Raw genomic sequence first — 18,531 nt, 5'->3', positions numbered from 1 at the left:
CCTAGTCCTTATGCCGATCTTCCCACACTTCAGTCTCTTGCCGGTGCACAGGAGCATTCCCTGTGGAAACGATCTGGTGCCATTCTTGAGGGCGGAATCTGGACAGGGCCAGACAGTGGGCGTTGCTTGCCACATGCTCTCTTCCACATTTATGCTAAGTTGTCTCATGGAAGATATCACGTGGGCAAAGGGGGAATGTGCACTGCTATAAATGAGCATGCTGATATATTGTGCTAACCTCTCCCCCTCACTTTCAGCACTGCACCTGCACCGAAGGAGCACCTCCATCTGGTTCCGGTTAAGGGGTTGCAGGGTGGAGAGCCCTCCCCCACTGCAGTGTTCCAAGACACCAACGAGCCCGGTAGAGATGGCAGAGACGGCAGAGACAGCAAGGACGGCAGCCACCCGGAGAAAAGCGATAAAAGACAGATCTCCAGCGCCAAAGGACACTTAGGAAGCATGGTTGGAGCCTGAGAATGAACATGTGCATATTCCTGACGCTGGCCACATTTGTGCTGTTTTCCCTCACAGTCAATGAGTTACAACCCCCTTATGTGAAGATCACGGATTCCAGCCTTCTCCACCTCTCCAATAGAGAATTTCAGGAACGGAAAATAAGCTTCCACTGTCCAGCAAAACAATGCGACGAGACGAGTGTTTGCTCTACACAATCGAACATGATGCATAGGTTAAAATAGAAAGTCACGTAATTGAAGTTGTGTGTGTTCCCGGGGTAAGAAGAGATAGAGTATGTACTGTGTGGGTGCACGGAACATTTGATTTAGCAGATCCACCATTCTGGTGCAGTAAACCACGATCGTGTCAGTGAGACACAGCCTAAAACAGTACCACCTGAAATAATTTACGAGGCCGTTAAACCACAGGCCATGACCTCCCGCAGGCCAGAACAGCCCCCACCAAAGCAACTTGGAGGCAAAGGTTGATCTCTTTCAAATGTCCAAAAGGGGGGGTGTGGAAAGGAGGGTTGCAAAGCTTACATGTTACGGCTGAGCACGCCGCACTTAGGTCACTGGTCAGTCCTGAACTCAGAGGACTTTAGGACAAACGACACTTGCACAGTGACTCTAAGTCCTAAATATGACACAAATTGGGAATACCCGTTCTGGTGGGCTCAACTTGCAGACTGTACGACGGAGCCAGCCCACTTCACTCGGCTGGATTGGCAGTATGCGTGCAAAGTAAGCCTACAGTTAAGAGAACTTCCAACCCGTACACCACCGTACGAGCATGACAATATTGCGTTGACTATTGTGAATGACCTTGCTAACGAAAGGAATGTCTAATTGTTGGATATGTCAGCATATGCCCACTTCATCTAGAGCACCTATGCTGGTTCCTGTTCCATTCACGGAAGCCGAGGGGTGGCCTGAGCTATCTCATCGATTTGTGAGTAATGATAAAGACTGTTACACTCCTCCACCGCAAACGGCGACAATAGCGAAAAGGACAGTTGCCTATGAGGGTGGAAGGTTGTACGTTTTGCAGTTTAGCGGTTCAATCGTGAAAATAGACAGTATTAATCAAGTGATGTTGCTTAGATTAACCTATTACAAAAGACATGTCTATCAGCGGTTACGATATCAAGTGCAAATGACTCTCCGGGAGACCAATTGCACACCGGACAGTAAGGTGTTAAAAAACCTGCATGTACTCATACCAAATACAGCAACTATTCGATTGGAGATGGGCATACAGGGCATCCCCTGGGCAAATGATTTTAAAGTCACACACTCAACCTGGAGTAGACATAATTGTAGTAAACCTTAATCCCAACTAGACCTCAGAGTAGAGATTGTACCAAACCAGCACCTCCCATTCCGGTCCATCCCTTAACCAACGTCAGCTGCTGTAACTTCTGTGCTCTGGATGGATTTCATCTCGGTACGAGTGACTGTAGTTATGATATTATCAGCTTTACCACTGAATCCAAAGATCTCGCTTTACCGGAGCAGGTTTATTTAGTTTGTGGCAACATTGCTTATAGCTGTGTTCCAGTCATAGGGAACCTTCATAAAAAGTCAGATACTGGGAAATGCTATTCAGCATACCTTGTACCCCTAATTAGACAGGCTGACTCAAGGAACTTGCTCCATTCCACGTACGTCATAAACGCGCCATTTCAATAGGTTCAAGGATTTTGAGCATACTAATACCGTCCTATGGCACCTACAGGAGCCAGGAGGAAATAATGGCACTCTCAACAGTACTGGAAAGACACGGGAATAAGACTTCAATAGCACTTTCCGAAATGCAAAAGGAAGTAAATGACATCAAACACATGGTATTACAAAATAGAAGGGCTCTGGACCTCGTTCTGGCCTCACAAGGCGGGGTATGCAAGATAATTAACAGTGAATGTTGCACTTACATCTCTGTTGCAACATCGCAGTTTATGATGTGGTGGCAGACACAGAGCAAGGCATTAAGGAATCGCTCGAAGACCACGGATGGAATCCTTTTGGGGAAATGCAGGCATGGGTTGGATCATGGGGAACTTCTCTCTTCTAGGAACTGCCATGGGAACTAGGGGGCATCATTTTGTCTGTAATTATTATAACCCTAATTGTAACTGTTTTAAAGCTCTTTGTAAGTAAGGTTGTCAGTACTTATGTATCAGTTGAACACATGAGTATTACTACGCAGCGTCTAGTTCAGAAATGGACTCCACCATATCCGGATAGCCTTGACAGGGACAACGAATGTGAATATTGTGTGTAACTGGACGATATTTTATGTGTTGGTGGTTTAAGTAAATGTTCTCATGTACTTTGAGTTAATGATGTATGTTCTACGATTTTTTATGTTTAATTTTTCATTCTTGATTTTGAATTGATTGTTTAACGTTTTCCTGATTTCTTAGTTGTCAAAGAATGACAAAAAGAGAGGGATGTCGGGGGAGGATTTGTTGAGGTGCATGTTGTGAGAGTCTCAAGAACTTGTATGTGACCTTTCTTGGGAAAGTCGTGACCTGACCTAGTCTACGATGAAATCCATATGTGGCTTGGGCAGACCATATCATGTTCTTCTATTTACCTTTCTCCTGTGTTTTCCTGTCTGTCAAAATTATTGACTTGGTCCCACTAAGAGGGTCGTGGAGGTTCCCGAAACATCTGGTTAGCATTCCTCGAACCTTCAGAGATGTATAAAAGCTCCTCGTCCCCCATAGAAACTTTGTCAGATCTTCCTGCTCCTTTTGGGGGAAGGAACTTTCTGTCCCTTTTCAGCTGAATTGTAGTCATTTGACTTCTGTCTGTGCTTACGGCTTGTGCTGATGATCTCTGTATTCTTTATCATTTTTCTATATTCTAGTTAGTAATAAATACTTAATCACAAAGCAAGCTCAAGATACTTTTGATTTCTCACATGGGCTAAATCCACAAAATTCCACCACAACTTTCAACAACAGCCTGAAGAAACAACTAACTACGTTTAAGTGTCTCAAGCGCAAAACAATCACAGAATTGTCTAAAAGTAAAATGTCACTAAACAATAAATGCAGAATAAAAGCAAATATGATTTTATAAGTGTGACTGGTGAAAGTTGCTTCAGTGTCTCATTCTGGATAAAAGCATCAACTCAAAGCCTAAAAGCAAATGCTCCTCAACACTGTGTCTCTGATCGTCTCTCTCACCGTTCCTCTTTCTGTAAACCTTGAATCCAACCACAGCAGCGATGATGATGACGACAAGAACAGCCACAGCGATGATGATGATGATGATGATGAAGGTGGAGGCAGCAGGCTTCTCTGTGGAGCACAAAACAATCAAAGAGTCTCAAGCTGAACAGATGAAGCTCCACTTATCCAGCAGACCTGAACACACACACCATGTGACGTCATTTCTTTATGCCGTCTGCACATGATGACTGAGACACATATTCAACCTCCTTCCTGAACTTTTCTCTGTCTGATTCACTGATGGATACATGTATTAATACACGTGTTTAATCATTCTGTCTACTCATCTTTAAGTGACCAGTAGTTGTGTGAATGCAGATTCTACAACGTCTGAATTGTGGTGACACGTTACAATAGTTCAGCACGGACTCAAATAAAGCTCTTACCTGGAATGAGTTTACAAAAGGATGAATAAACTTATTTACAGAGAAATGAACCAAATATTGACACATTTATATATTAATCTAGACCAGTAAACAGTGTTCATAACTCTCGCTGTGTTTAATTCTGATCCGAGTCTTAAAATGACTACAAATAAAAACTAGACTAGAAATGTAAGAAAGCAAAACTTCCCAAATCTAAAACACACAAAGTGGACAAAGTGGATGTTTGCTTCCCTCCTTCACCGCTCCGGGTCTCAGACCTACCCGCGTTGGTCCTGGTCTTGTCCAGTTTGGTGACAATGTCCTCGTCCACACCAGACAGCTGGAACACACAGTCGTACCTCCTCCAGTCTTCAGCAGGGACGGAGGACAGTTTCAGGTCAACCCTCATCTGGAAGGTCCCGTCGTGGTTGGGGAGGATCTCTCCGAGGTCCACGTCCTCATGGAGCTCCTCTCCATCTTTCCTCCAGAAGAGGGCGGCTCTGTCGGGGTAGAAACCTGTAGCGTGGCAGCTGACTGGAGAGGAGGGAGTCTTCTGGAGGAGAGACACCGAGGGACGCTCTGGAGACGGAAGAGAGGGACAGGTTACATCTTTATTATTATCAATGATATTTAGTGTATTAATATCATTCATCTTTGATGTATTTAAAATGCCTCTTTAACACTCAACTATGTGTATTTAAGTTTACTAAAAGAATGAAATGTCTGTAAAGTTTCATTGATTAAAGAAGGGAGACAAACAGATGAAGAGGGGGGAGACGGATTGGAAGGGGAGGAGGACAGTGTGTCAGTGTGTGACAGAAGGTTTATGACATCAGGTCATGTGATCCTACCGGTTCTCATCAGAGAGCTCCTCCCGTAGTTTAAGAACTTCTTCAGCCACTCAGGACACACATGAGTCAGGAAGTTGTTGTTGTGTGCTATCAGAGCTCTGTTCTGATCCCACTTCTGTTTGGTGAGGACAGCCTGCTGTTTTTGAGCGATATATTGCTCCGTCTGCAGGTCAAATGATATGAAGTCTTCTCCATCATAACCATAGTGATCATAACCCTTGACCTCATTGGTCTCATCATCCCATTCACAGCCATACATGTTCTGGACAATGTGGACCCCTGAGAGAGGGAGAGAGATAAAATGTTGACATGTTTGCTTGATAAAATACTTCAGTGATTATCTAATTAGCAACATTTCTGAAAATTCATTTTCTGTTCATCAACTAATTGATTCAATGTTTCAACACTAAATATCTTATATTACTAATTAATATTTTCTTTGCAGATGATGTAATAACTATTTCTAATGAATCCATGAATTGTTCACACTGTAAAATGTCAGAGACGCTGATGAAACCTTGGAAGTGCTTCTTCAGTGTGAATAACATGTCAAGAAGTTGCGTGGGGAAAAAAGGCAGGACTCAAACGCAGAGTTTGCAGGAAACAAAAAGGGACTTTAATAGTCAAAAAAACTCCAAAAAAGGCACAAACAAGGTCAGGGAACCGAGAACAAGGACTTGGAGACCTCCCGGTCTCGGGACCGGTACAGGCCGAGTCGGGGCCATGAGTCTCGCGGCCGGTACAGGCCGAGTCGGGGGCATGGATTGTGGGGCCGGGGGTCGTGGGCTTGGGTCCGGAGGCCGGGACTGGAAGCTGCTGCGGCCCAGCGCTGGACTTTGTGCGCTGCGGCCGAGCGTGGAGAGCGTAGGTGGCCTTGAGCCGGACCGCGAGGTCCATCACCCGCTCCCAGTGAGTATCGCCGCCGGACGGCCACAAAATGGCCTCCTCCTCTGGAGACCGCGTGGTGGGCGGCGGATGGTGAGAGCGGCGACCCAGATGCCTACTAAGGGCTCCAGAAGGGGAGAGTAGAACAGGTACCCGGCTGGAACCTCCGGGAGGACCGTTCCCCAATTACGGGCGGCCCTGTGGAGACCGCGTGGACCGCCCATAGCCAGACGGGTTCCCCTGAACTCATCCAGGGGAAAAAAACTCCGCTGAGTCCTTTTTTGGTCGCGTCATTCTGTCACGAAGTTGCGTGGGGAAAAAAGGCAGGACTCAAACGCAGAGTTTCTTGAGAAACAAAAAGGGACTTTAATAGTCAAAAAACTCCAAAACTCAAAAAGGCACGAACAAGGTCAGGGAACAAGATAGGAACCGAGAACAAGGACATGGGCTTCTAACAATCAACATGGAACAATGACGCGACAAGTGACAACAGACACAGATGGTTTAAATACACTAGGGAGGTGCAGGGGATTGGAAACAGCTGGAAACAATCTTGACATGACAGACAATCACAGGGGAAGACAGGACAAGGCAGGAAGGGACGTGACCCACAACACTGAGCAGTATTTCATTCATCACCATTTCAAACAGACAAGAGGAAGAAGTCGTCTCAGTGAGGAACCTCAACTAGAACATGTTGGACGTCATCTGATAAAACCTGGAATGAAATACTGAAGCATCGACTCCCTGAGCTCAAGTAAAGCTCATCTAATCTAAGCTGGAGTTCTAATCAGGATGAGAGGAAATCTTCTTCATCCTGAACAACACGGAAAAGTATTCATTGTGTTTATATACTTATATTTAGGAACTGGAAGCAGAAGATGTTTCAGTCAAGAAAAGATCTCAGACTGTTTAATCTGTGTGTGTGTGTGTGTGTGTGTTTATGTACTAATAACATAAAGGTTGCAAATACAAACAAAAAGTGTGAAAAACAAACAAACCTCCAGTTTGGGTGAAGCTTTCTTTTGCTACGTCAATTTTGTCATTGAATTCCTGCTGGGCGCCCATAGTGAGCTCAGTCCCAATCTTCCAGAACTGAGGATCATCCTCTCTGAGTCTGCTCATCCAGTCCTGTCTGGGTTCTGCTCTCCTGGTGTCACTGTCATAGTGAACAACCTCAACTTCATCCACCAGCCCAACAATCACAAACTCTGGGAAGTTTGGGACTCCAGAGGACGCAGTGAGGAAAAACTTCAGCGAGTGAGTCACTGGAACCAAAAAGGAATCATCATCAGTTATTTAATTAATCAATAATTATGTTGTTTTCCTGCACACAGAATTAAAAAGGAACACAGAACATCAAAGACACCCTGATAACATCTGCTGTGTTTAACAACTCAATAAATACAGAAATAAATGTTTACTTTGATATTTATGATGATACAGCTTTTAAAAACAGACGTTTCTTCTTGTGAGGTTTTAAACAATAACTTTGAACTTTGAATTTCTTGAAGTGGAAGCACAAACGAGTTAAAAGGTCATTTATTTGATGTTTTAATTGCTGTTTACATTTGTTATATTAAAATAGAAATTAAATCATTTTGTTTTTGTGTTTTTTGAGATTTAAATTGTTTGAGTAGAAGGATTCTTTGTTTTATTCAACCATTTACAAACAAAAAACTAATCTGACCAGTTTCTTGTGTATCTCTATATTTAAGTTTAACTATAAAATATCTTTGTGAAAAACTAAAGTTTGAACAGATTGACACAGCATTATATTTAAGAAACAATCTTAAGGTTTTGTCGCAGAGGCCAAGTGCGTCGTTTTAGGTCAGACAACAGCACGAATCTAGCTGGATCAGAGCGAGCGTCAAAAGAGGCCTTAGCTACCATGGACCATAGCAGGATTCATATCACTCTCCTGCAGGAGAATTGACTGGACTTTTAACCCCCATGCTGCTTTCCACCATTGCAGCGTTTGGGAGCGACTCATTAGAATGGTCAGGAAAATAATGTTTTCTGTGCTTCAAACATAATGACCTCCCCATAACTAAGGTTTCTGATGACGTCAATGACTTGGAAGCTCTCACTCAGTGCCTCTAGTTCAGTACCTGTCAGACCGGTTCTGGAAACAATGGACAAGGAAGTACTTGCCGCTACTGCAGGTACGACAAAGGTGGACAAAGCCGCAAAGAAGTTTGGTATCATAGGACATTGTCATTGTCATGGATCCAACTGCTCCTCGTGAGTTATGGATCATGGGAAGAAATACCAAGACAGGACAGTTGGAGCGGCCTATATCAAAGATTGTTCTGCTTCAAGAAGCCGTGTAAAGGTCAGGACCAAAGCTTGGGTCATGTGTTGGTAACACCTGACGAAGAAAGAGGGACATTTTATTTTTTATTTGTTTATTTGTTAATTCATTCAATTCACATACTTTTCCCAATTAGGGGCCGGTGTGCAATGTAGTGTTTGAGTTGTGTGGGTTTATACACCAGACCTAACACAGTTTGATTCATATCCACGGGCGTTTATTCTCCGGCTCTGGCTTACACGTTACCGTTTGCGTACTTCCTGCTCACGTGTCTTGCGCGTCTATCTCTGCAGATGACGTGGTTACGTCATGAACATCACATTGCCCTTTTTCTTTTAATTGAACAAATACAAACCTGTCATCTTAACATTCTGAAAACTGGGCTTGCTATTACATCAAATCAAACAAACTTTAGCAATCGTACCTGCTGTACTGAACGTTGTACTCATATTTATAGCGTATTTCTAATTCTAGAAACAGAAATAAAATTCTATTTTAGACTGCTAAAAGGGGAAAGCACCAAACTTCTTAACCTTGGCTAATACAGTCCCTTTTACATCAGAACATTTCTTCTGCTTACAGTCCCTAAACTAAGTATAATCCTGTAGGTAGGCTGGAGGATGTCTGTTGTGCCTTGAGGGATATCTTGGCGTTGTTGTGCTCGTGGAGGCATCACTGTAATCATAATCATCATCATCAGTGTCCGGTGGGATGTCCAATATTTCTGGTGAGATCTTCTTGAAGAATGAAGCATTCCTGACGATGGAGTGTCCTTTTCTGGCTGCTGTGATCATGGATCCTTTGGCTTTGGTCACGGTGTATGGCTTACTGTTATATGGTGTGGCGAGCTTATTGTGCTTGGGTTGACGATGAAGCACAGTGTCACCTGGAGTGAGAGTGTGTGATGTAGCACGACAATGAGAGTCTGCATGAGATTTCATTTTGGCTTTGGCCTTGCTGTCCTTTGCCCTCACTTCGGAGTCTGAACTGTTACTGACAGTGTGAGTGAATGAAGGAATCTTCGTGTACACCTTGCGTTGGAATAACAGCTCTGCAGGCGAGCTTTCTGTTGTACTGTGGGGTGTGGCTCGATACTCACGTAGAAAGATGTTCAGCTGTTGTTTCCAAGGAAGTCCCTGTGTTTCAGCCACACGAACAGCTTTGCCAAGTGTCCGCATGAACCGTTCAGCTATTGCATTAGCTTGAGGCCACAGCGGTGTTATGCGGCGGTGATGGAATCCTAGATGATCTGCGAACTGGGAGAACTGGTCACTGGTGAATGGGGGACCATTGTCAGTTTTTACAACTCTGGGGATTCCAAACATGGAGAAGACTTTGTCCATGACCGGAATGACTGTGTTTGCCGATGTCGACCGCACGCTCTCTACAACTGGGTAGCGTGTATACTCATCCACGATGACAAGCAAGTACTCTCCAGTCGGAAGCGGTCCATAGAAGTCTGCACTTACACTATGCCAAGGAACCTCTGGCAGAATTGACATTTTTAGCGGCTCCTTGCGTGTGACTGGTGTGTTGGCCTGACATGCGAGACAACTGCGTACTGCAACTTCTGCTTTGCGATCGATGTCTGGAAACCACACCTTGGTTCGGAGTAGTGCTTTTGTTTTGACAATCCCCTGGTGTCCCTCATGGGCTAGTTGTAACACTCTCTCTTGTAGGGCTTTGGGAATCACTATTCTAGTGCCCCGCAGTATAATGTCAGATGCATGTGATGTTGTTAGTTCACTGCTAACTTGTCTAAACTGCTTTAGTATGTCAGCATGTTGTGACTTGTCAGTTCTATGCCATGTGTTGTGTCTGATGTGAGCACCAACCTCTTGAAGCATTGGGTCTGCAAGTGTCGCTGCCTTGATCTCTGTGAGTGTCATTGCTTTAGGTGTAGCATGACTCGCAATGAAGTTCACATACTCCTCTGCCACTTTTGCTGCACGAGTGCTGTCACCTGTCTCAGACAACATGGAATGCCGAGACATGTAGTCAGCTGGGTTGTCAGCCCCCTTGCTGTATTCAACCTTGAAGTCGTAAGGCTGAAGCCTCAGTCCCCATCTCTCGATCCTGGCAGGTGGTTTGGACTTGGGATTGTTCCATATGATTTCCAGCGCCTTGTGATCCGTCACTAGTTAAAGGATGATCATAAATGTACAGGTGGCAATGTTCACAGCCCCACACTATGGCCAGTGCTTCTTTTTCTGTTTGAGAGTATCTCCTCTCTACATCGCTCAGGGACCGACTGGCATATGCAATCATGTACTTAGCCCCTTGCACATCTTTTTGACAGAGGATAGCACCCAGTCCAACAGGGCTAGCATCTACTATCAGTTCCGTTTCTCTGCCTGGGTAGAAATATGACATCGTAGTGTCGCTGGTTAGACTGTCTTTCAGTGTCTGTAATGCAACTTTCTGTTCTGGGCCCCATACCCAGGGTGTGTCCTGTCTGGTCAGCTTGCGCAGCGGTTCTGAGATTGAGAAGAAATCTTTGATGAACCGGGAGCAGTAATTAGCCATCCCCAGCAGACTCCTGATTTCTCCTGGATTTTGGGGGTCTGCAGCCTGCTGAACTGCAATCACCTTCTTGGGATCTGCTGAAACACCTCCTGCTGAGAAGATGAAACCAAATAACTCAAGCCTTGACTTATTGAACTCACATTTTTCCCGATTGAGTGTGAGACCGCTTTCCCTGAGTCTCTGGAACAGTGCTCGGAGGTTGTTGTCATGGTCAGTCTGGGAGGCTCCGTAGACAATGATGTCGTCGCTGAGGTTCTTCACACCAGAGAGACCTTGCAGTGTCTGGCATATAGCATTTTAAAATACTTCCGCAGCAGAGGATATACCAAAACTCAGTCTCTTGTAGCGCCTCAACCTAATGTGTGTAGTGAAGGTAGTGATGTACCTGCTGTCTGGATGAAGCTCTAGCTGGTGGTATCCAGCTCTCAAATCCAGTTTTGAAAACACTGTTGCTCCGTTTAGCTCGTGTATCACGTCGTCCATGGTGGGAGTTATGTGCCGTTCTCTCTCTATAGCTGTGTTAGCTTGCCGCATATCAACACAAAGTCTGACTTTGTCAGGGTCTTTAGGCTTGGGAGGTGCAACGATGGGTGAGACCCACGGTGTCGGGCCATTGACCTCCTCAATGATGTCATCTGCCTCGAGTTTCTGAAGCTCATCTTCGACCTTCTGGCGAATGTGGAACGGTACACGTCGATGTGGTTGGCATGAAGGCTTGATGTCGGGATTTATGTGAAGCTTTACCTGAAAGTCCTTCAGTTTTTCGATCCCCTGAAACAGTTCCGGATGATTTTCCACCAGCTCATCTGCAACTGTGCGACGCTGTTGTGTGGACGATACTGCTGTGACTATTTTAATCAGTCCCAGTGCTTTGGATGTTTTGTAGCTGAGCACGTTAAATCCATCCCCTTCAACAAGTTTCTCGAAGCTTGTTTCGCTAACACAGTTTGCAGAGGCTCCTGAATCAATTAAAACTACCATGCTACTGCCATTTAACTTGATGTGTGTCTGTAGCAGCTCTGAGACCTTTTCAGCATCTACTACAAACACTTAAGCGTCATCACTGCTGGAAGAGTTGCGTTCCTGTTCTTCACCTGGTGTCTTTGTTATGTGATGGACTTTTTTATGGTGTTGGTTTGCCTTGTACTGTGGTTGTTTCTGGCTAATGTCCCTGATTTTAGAGCGACATTGTTTAGCAAAGTGATTCAGCTTACCACAGTTTCTGCATTGTTTGCTTCTAGCAGGACATTCTCCTTCATGAGGATATTTACCTCCACAGTTTCTGCAGCTGCAGCAACGTTGTTTTTCTGACCATCGTCTACTGTTTGGATGCTTCTGCACGGTCTTTCGATCCAGCACGTTGACTGCAGCTGTTGTGCCTCTTTCTATGCCGGTTGCTTGCATTTCAGACAGTTCAAGTGTTCTTCCGTGATCAAGAAGCTCTTCTAGGCCAAGTTCAGGTTCCCTTAGCGCTTTCCTGCGCAGCCTGGATGATGCACGGCTTTGTATGATTTGCGTTTTAATCTCTGCGTTGACATCTGCAAACTCACAGTTCCTAGCTAGCAAAAATAGAGAAAAATATCCAGATAACTTCTGCTTCGTCTCTGCATACTTGTCATCTTCTGCTGATAATGTGTCGTAGATATCATGCACTCGCTCTCCTGCTATATGTAGCAATAATGCTTTGAGCCTAGCATCTCCAGTAATGTTCATTGCAGTGGTGTAATTTTCAAACCTTTGCACCCATTTATTCCAGCGAGGTCCAACAGAGCCAGGGTCAGTTTCCGTGTCGAAAGGTGGGAGCGTAGCGGTGTTTCCTGCCATGCTTGCTGCGGCGCGCCGACTGCCATTCACGTTCGTCCGCGTTAGCTTAGCTAGCTTCTCACCCTCGTGTCCGTTTTCTTCCTCCCTCTTCTTTGTCCGCTCGCGAAACTAAGAAAGAAAAACGCGGTGTCCGGGTCGATTCTTCGAGTGACTTTCCGGTTACTCCTCGTCGCCAATGTAGTGTTTGCGTTGTGTGGGTTTATACACCAGACCTAACACAGTTTGATTCATATCCACGGGCGTTTATTCTCCGGCTCTGGCTTACACGTTACCGTTTGCGTACTTCCTGCTCACGTGTCTTGCGCGTCTATCTCTGCAGATGACGTGGTTACGTCATGAACATCACATGTAGGAGCCATTCGTGATATTTGTGTACAACACGGTACTGGGAGCCAATCTCAGGTTGGCCACAGGTGGCAGTGTGTATTATTGGGACAGGGAGTCTACATAAGGGGCACAGGTGCAATTGATACAGGTAATGATGCTATCAAAGACGCACAGCGAGATCAGGAACCAAATATATATGCAGTTGTGTTTAAGTATAAAACTAATAAACGGGAACTTCACCCAAAGAAATCGAAAGACCAGGAATCTCTATGTGAGCGAGTGAGGAACAGGATCTTCTCCTGCACCCTGCAGAGTGGCTCACGAAAATCTGTCACTACACTATTTTAGTTTCTATCGGTATCAGATGGATGAATAGAAGAAGATTAGAATATTATTTAACATTATCAGCACAGTAAAAATGTTTCACAATCTTCATGTCCTCTGTGTCTGAATTCATATTCATGAGTTTTTATTTCAGCACTGGTCACTAAAATGTTTTGCAAATCTGTCCGAGAATAAATATATTTCCTGTTATTACATCAAATACTGCAGAGAGATGCTGGATGTTTGAGGCTGATTCTGATTAATATAGTCTGAATATTAAATATTTCAGCTGATAGTATTATTAATATAAACATGACCTAAACTCACTGGATTCAGATTGATAGCTTGTTGTTTTTAGTAAACGAGATACAAACTAAGAGTTTAAAATCAAAACTTCCGGTTTATTAATGAGCTCAGACTGAGTTTGACATTTCTTCACTTGTCTTTCTTCTCACTCATCAGACAACATGTAAACACCAATATATCTGCAATAAGATAATATCTACAAGTAATATTGATGACTGATTCATCAGCATCAGTGTGACGTCATCAGTGATCTGCCGCGCTACGTCATGCTGCCATGTCCGCTTCAAGAGCGATCCGTCCGTTTAATGTCCCGAAGACAGAGACAGCAGAGTGAGACAAACACGCTTCTGTCCTTCACACAAACTCACGAGAGGAAACACGCGCGCACTTTGACAACATGTGTTACTTTTTACAACTTTGTCTGTCGTCATCGAGAGAGTCCTGAGCTAAACATCAGAGACATCAGAGACACTTCAGCTGATGTCTGCAGCCTATGAAGACACGAAGCGTCTCTTCTTCTACAATCAAACACCTCATTAAACAAAGCGTCAACTCACGTGCTGCAGCGCCGTGAAGGCTCATCATCAGGAGAGACAGAACCGAGATCTCCGCCCCGACAAGTCGCATTTTAACGTCCGCTTGTTTCACCGGGAAGGAGAGAAGTAGTGATGAGATGTGCCGACGCTTCGACGCGCGTATCGACGCTCGCTTCATTTAGGGGAGGAGTTTCTTATCTTATTCGAAGGTGAGGTGTTTATTGTGCTCCAAGGAGTTGGGTTACAATAACAACAGCGAGGATAAGGAGGAAACTGGAGCTTTCAGCCATGATAAGTCATTACAAAAAATACAAATGCACCAACACGATTGTTCCCTGTTCACTTTTGTTTATTGTGCAAATGAAGACCGGTAACAGAAACTGTATTTATTCTCTTTTAACCAGCCACCAGAAAACAAGAGCTGGATGAAGCCTCGTCTCCATGATAGTGAAGGAAACACAGACCTTCAGTATTGTGGATGATGTTGGATTCAGGGCAATTTCTAATAAGGTGACATGTGTGGTCACTGATGATGCTCCCAATATGGTTGCCTGTGTGAGAGAGCTGAAGCTTCAGCACCATGTTTGCGTTGCACACACACTGAATCTGATAGTGAAGAAGGCACTTGACCTGTTATTTACACCAGACCGCTCAGAGTGAGTGCACAGTATTTTACACAGTATTTTACTGTGCACTCCTTCCTATATGATTGTGATATTTTATCACAATCATATACAATGAAGGATCTTTGTTTAACTGAGAACGTTATCAGTTGTTCTGACTGAAAGTCAAACCCAGTCAGACTACAAGCTACTGAAATCAGTCGTGCTTGCTGTGTTTCATGGTACTGAAATACTGCAAAGAGAAGTGATTAAACCCCATTAAAAGGAGACAAGACATGATCCTTGGTGTAATCTGATTATCTGGGGGGTTTATAACATGCTAGTTTGAGTTGCCACTGAGCCACACGCTTCCCTCTGAGAACATCTGCATGCTGCATCTTGTGTGCTCACTTGTTTGGGCGTGTCAGACACACAAACACGTCTCGCTGTAAAACACACACACAGTTTATAATTTTATCACATGGATGTGAAAAAAGTAAAATGTATGTTTGTCTATTTTGGGCTATTAATTGTTTTATAAACTTAAATCCTCCAGATAACATTTATTCTCTGGAACAGACAGAAGCAGGAAATCACAACAAATCTTCCCAGAATGCAACCTGATTTATTCTCCCACTCTCTGTCTCTGGCTGTTCATGAGGCCTTTATGGCTGCAGCTCCTTCAGGAGTCGGGACCAGTCCCAGAGCGCCTCTGCTGGACACGAACAGCTCTTCCCTCTGTGCCGCTTCTGGGAATCACCAGGGGCCTCATTTATAAACGTTGCGTACGCACAAAAGAAGACGTACGCCGCTCTCTACGCAATAATTGGTATTTTTAAAAAGCAAACTTGACGGAAAAATGTGCGGTCCTTCACGCAAGCTCGGACCCATGCGTACGCACAAACGGGTGAAATGAGAACCGTCAGCAAATGCAAGAAACACGCAATCAAATGGACGGTAATAAAATGCCATGATGCCGTCACAATGCGTAATGACGCTGATGGCTGATCTTGCGCTCTCAGACGTGCCACATGGAAGGATTGGCGCTGTAGTGCAACGCACCATCGGCCTGTTTAAAGGCAGATGGCGCTGCCTCGACTGCACTAGAGGGAGGTTATTGTTTACTCCTGATAAGGTGTGCAACATCGTACTGGCGTGTGCTGTGCTACATAATGTGGCACAGCTTCCAAACGCGCCTCGACCCCCAGAAACCGACCAGACCAGACCAGACTTAAACAGGCCGATGGTGCGCAGCACTACAGTGCCTTTTTGGCATTAGTAATGCCCACACTGTGCCCTCCAAAAAGCATTTTACTCCTTTCCACCTCAACAATGATCATTTCCACTTCACACTGAGTGAAGTCACGTTTCTTCGTTTTCCTCTCAGTGTTTGCCATGATTTCGCAATCGCTGAATATTAATTTGTGGGCGTTCCACAGACTATATATGGGCAACTATGGGCGTGACATGAAGCCGCAAAAGCTGCGCTGCATTTAGAAGTGATTGTGATTTATTAAGGGAAAACTGTGTAGGACGTGCGTGAGCCCGGTTTTATAAGTCTGAATATTTCTGTGCGTACACACATCCTATGTTTCATCCGTACGCCACTTTTGGCGCAAATCCTCCGCATGGTTTTATAAATGAGGCCCCTGATGAGGCCGTTGGGTGTTTTCGTTTTGGTGTCTAATGTGTGACACGTAGTTCTGCCATGTTGTGCATATTTTGGCAAACACAACTTAGATCTCTGCCTGAAGCTTCTTGCCCTCCTCGCTTTGCCACATTCCTCTGGAGTCAATGCGACAATTCACACCCTGAAAAGTTCATTACTTCCTTCTTCCAACTCCAAACTCCTGGCTAAGTGGCAAGGGCCATTTGAGGTCACACAGCAGGTGGGGGATGTCGACTATGAGGTGGTGCGGTTTGACCCGGGCGGAGCCACGCAAATATACCACCTAAACCTCCTGAAAGCCTGGAGGGAGGCAGAGTCTGTTGCTCTGGTGCCTGCGGTACCAGAAAGACAGGAGCTGGGGCCGGAGGTGCCAAAAGCGGTTAATCCCACCCTGCTCCCGTACGAGGCCCGTCTCTCTGAGGACCAGAGAACACACATTGCCCAGATGTGTTCTCCCCCCTGCCGGACCGACCGAATAGTTCACCGAATTGGCTCAACACAAAAAAAGAGGTGGGGCTTTTCCCGTTACTCTGCCGACCGACGCATCGGACAGGGGGCCGTTTTGTCCCAGGAGGTGGGGGGGTCGACCGCCCCTACTTATACATCAGCCGGAAGCTGTCCAAAAGCGAGGCCAGGTACAGCAGGGTGGACGGTGGACTGCGGTACTACCTCATCCGATTTCACCCTCTGTTCGGACCACGCCCCGCTCCAATGGCTCCACCGCATGAAGGATACCAACGGATCACTCGGTGGCATCTGGCTCTACAACCTTGTAACTTCAAGGTGGGCCGTAGGCTGGGGGCGCAGGGGGTATGTGGTGGCAGGCGTGGTTTTGGCTCGTCTGCAGAGGGGAGAGAGAGAGGGGGAGTGGCTCAGTGAACGGTGCCAGGTGGAGGCGATTGGCCTCAGCTGAGCTGAATGTTGATTGATTGTGTTTGTCTTGTTATTTAAAACGCAGTAAGGGCGATCGGGACGAGAAGGGAGCCGCAAAACGAGCGAGCTAGACGCTGGGAGCGCTGTGTTTTGAGGAGCGTAAGAAGCAAAATAAAAGTATTGTCAACTAAACCTGCCGTGTCCTGCCTTATTCCGGAACCCCAAAAACCCACACCCGTGACAACATGTATGCATTTTAGGGGGTTGGACATGCTGACAATAGAAGATCAAAGCACCCGCCTCATAATTAGAGGACGATCTCTACCAACTGAGCCACAGCTCCTACTGGCTGTCTTCTTCTAAATCGCTTTTGAAGGACTTCAAAATAAGTAGAAGACAACTATCACTGCCGCAAATGTATTTGTTTATGTCTTGGTCCCATTCTGTTAACTGTCAGGTGGTGGACCTTAAAAACGTCTCTTTTAGACTAAAATGTTGAGATTCTTACTTCTTTCAAGCAGGAAGGGATCTCGACCTCGATCACGCCTCCTGAGCATTCACCTTGACGGCCCACAAACCCCCTGTACTCCCCCTCCACTGCCTCTCCAATTGGACGAGACACAGACACACAGCAGATTCTGATTGGTTTCAAGGATGCAGCCTGTTGCTGGGCGGTTTCCATGGAAATCACTGTCATCGTGTGGATGTAGAAACTGGACTAAAGGATAGGGAAAGCGCGTTGAAATCGGTGTTATATTTCTTTGTGATGCAGTTAAAATGGCACACTTTTCTCAGATGACATCTCACTCTGCATCCCAATTGTCCTCCTGCAGGATCCAACCTGCTGAACTTGTTCAAAGGCCTGCCCTCACATTCAACTCTTCAACTGTGCAACTAAACTAACCGGTTAAATCTATAAAGGGTACCAGAGGGATGAGTTGGGCTCTTGAGATCAAACGTACTGTATATCATAATAATGGGGGCTGACTGCAGTATTAGTTTGGCCCACGCATTGATCTGCCACAACATAAAAACTGCCTCCAATTAAGAAACAACTGGCCCCTTAAAATGAAAGAAATGTTTTAGAATGGAGGGAATTGGAGGGAGAACCGCAAAGGGAGTGATATGGAGAGGAGAGAGACTAATGGACCGAGAAGACCAAGAGTCCATATTCGCTTACAAGCGCCAGCAGATATCCGATTTAACTCACAAATAGTGTGTGTATTTTACGGTAGAGCGCTGACTTATCTGCGTGGCATTTAGCACGCACATATGACAAATAAACTGCAAGGAAAGCGTCCGGCAGCACTTTGAGTTCTGCTTTTTAGAATGAAAGCAAATTATTGTTTAGCTGTGGCTTGATGGCTTGAGGGATATTTTTGGTCATTGGAAAAGAAGAATGTTGATTGTCTGATTTTTAGTTATTCTTTGC

At 45.2% G+C, this 18,531-nt stretch overlaps 1 protein-coding gene across 1 annotated transcript; it reads right to left on the bottom strand.

Annotated features, from left to right (window-relative positions):
* Nucleotides 1–13: 13 nt before the first annotated feature.
* Nucleotides 14–14,135, bottom strand: LOC120826888 (major histocompatibility complex class I-related protein 1-like). Its single transcript, XM_078098046.1, has 5 exons — nucleotides 13,977–14,135; nucleotides 6,800–7,066; nucleotides 4,914–5,192; nucleotides 4,345–4,641; nucleotides 14–3,766 (listed from the first exon to the last, which is right to left on the bottom strand). Exons 1-5 carry the CDS (start codon nucleotides 14,131–14,133, stop codon nucleotides 3,567–3,569), a joined length of 1,200 nt encoding a protein of 399 aa, XP_077954172.1. The 5' UTR covers nucleotides 14,134–14,135; the 3' UTR covers nucleotides 14–3,566.
* Nucleotides 14,136–18,531: the final 4,396 nt, after the last annotated feature.

This window comes from Gasterosteus aculeatus, unplaced genomic scaffold, assembly GCF_964276395.1.
Source record: "Gasterosteus aculeatus unplaced genomic scaffold, fGasAcu3.hap1.1 HAP1_SCAFFOLD_59, whole genome shotgun sequence".
NCBI lineage: Eukaryota > Metazoa > Chordata > Actinopteri > Perciformes > Gasterosteidae > Gasterosteus > Gasterosteus aculeatus.
Note: the sequence above shows the minus strand (reverse complement) of the source record. Positions and strands in the feature narration are given on the sequence as shown.

Coding starts and splice junctions, on each gene's coding strand:
- LOC120826888 (XM_078098046.1), bottom strand. CDS start 14,133: ATGAAGCGAGCGTCGATACGCGCGTCGAAGCGTCGGCACATCTCATCA. Junction 5,193..6,799: donor AAGCTTCACCCAAACTGGAG/GTTTGTTTGTTT, acceptor TCCCTCTCTCAG/GGGTCCACATTGTCCAGAAC. Junction 3,767..4,344: donor CAAGACCAGGACCAACGCGG/GTAGGTCTGAGA, acceptor TGTGCTCCACAG/AGAAGCCTGCTGCCTCCACC.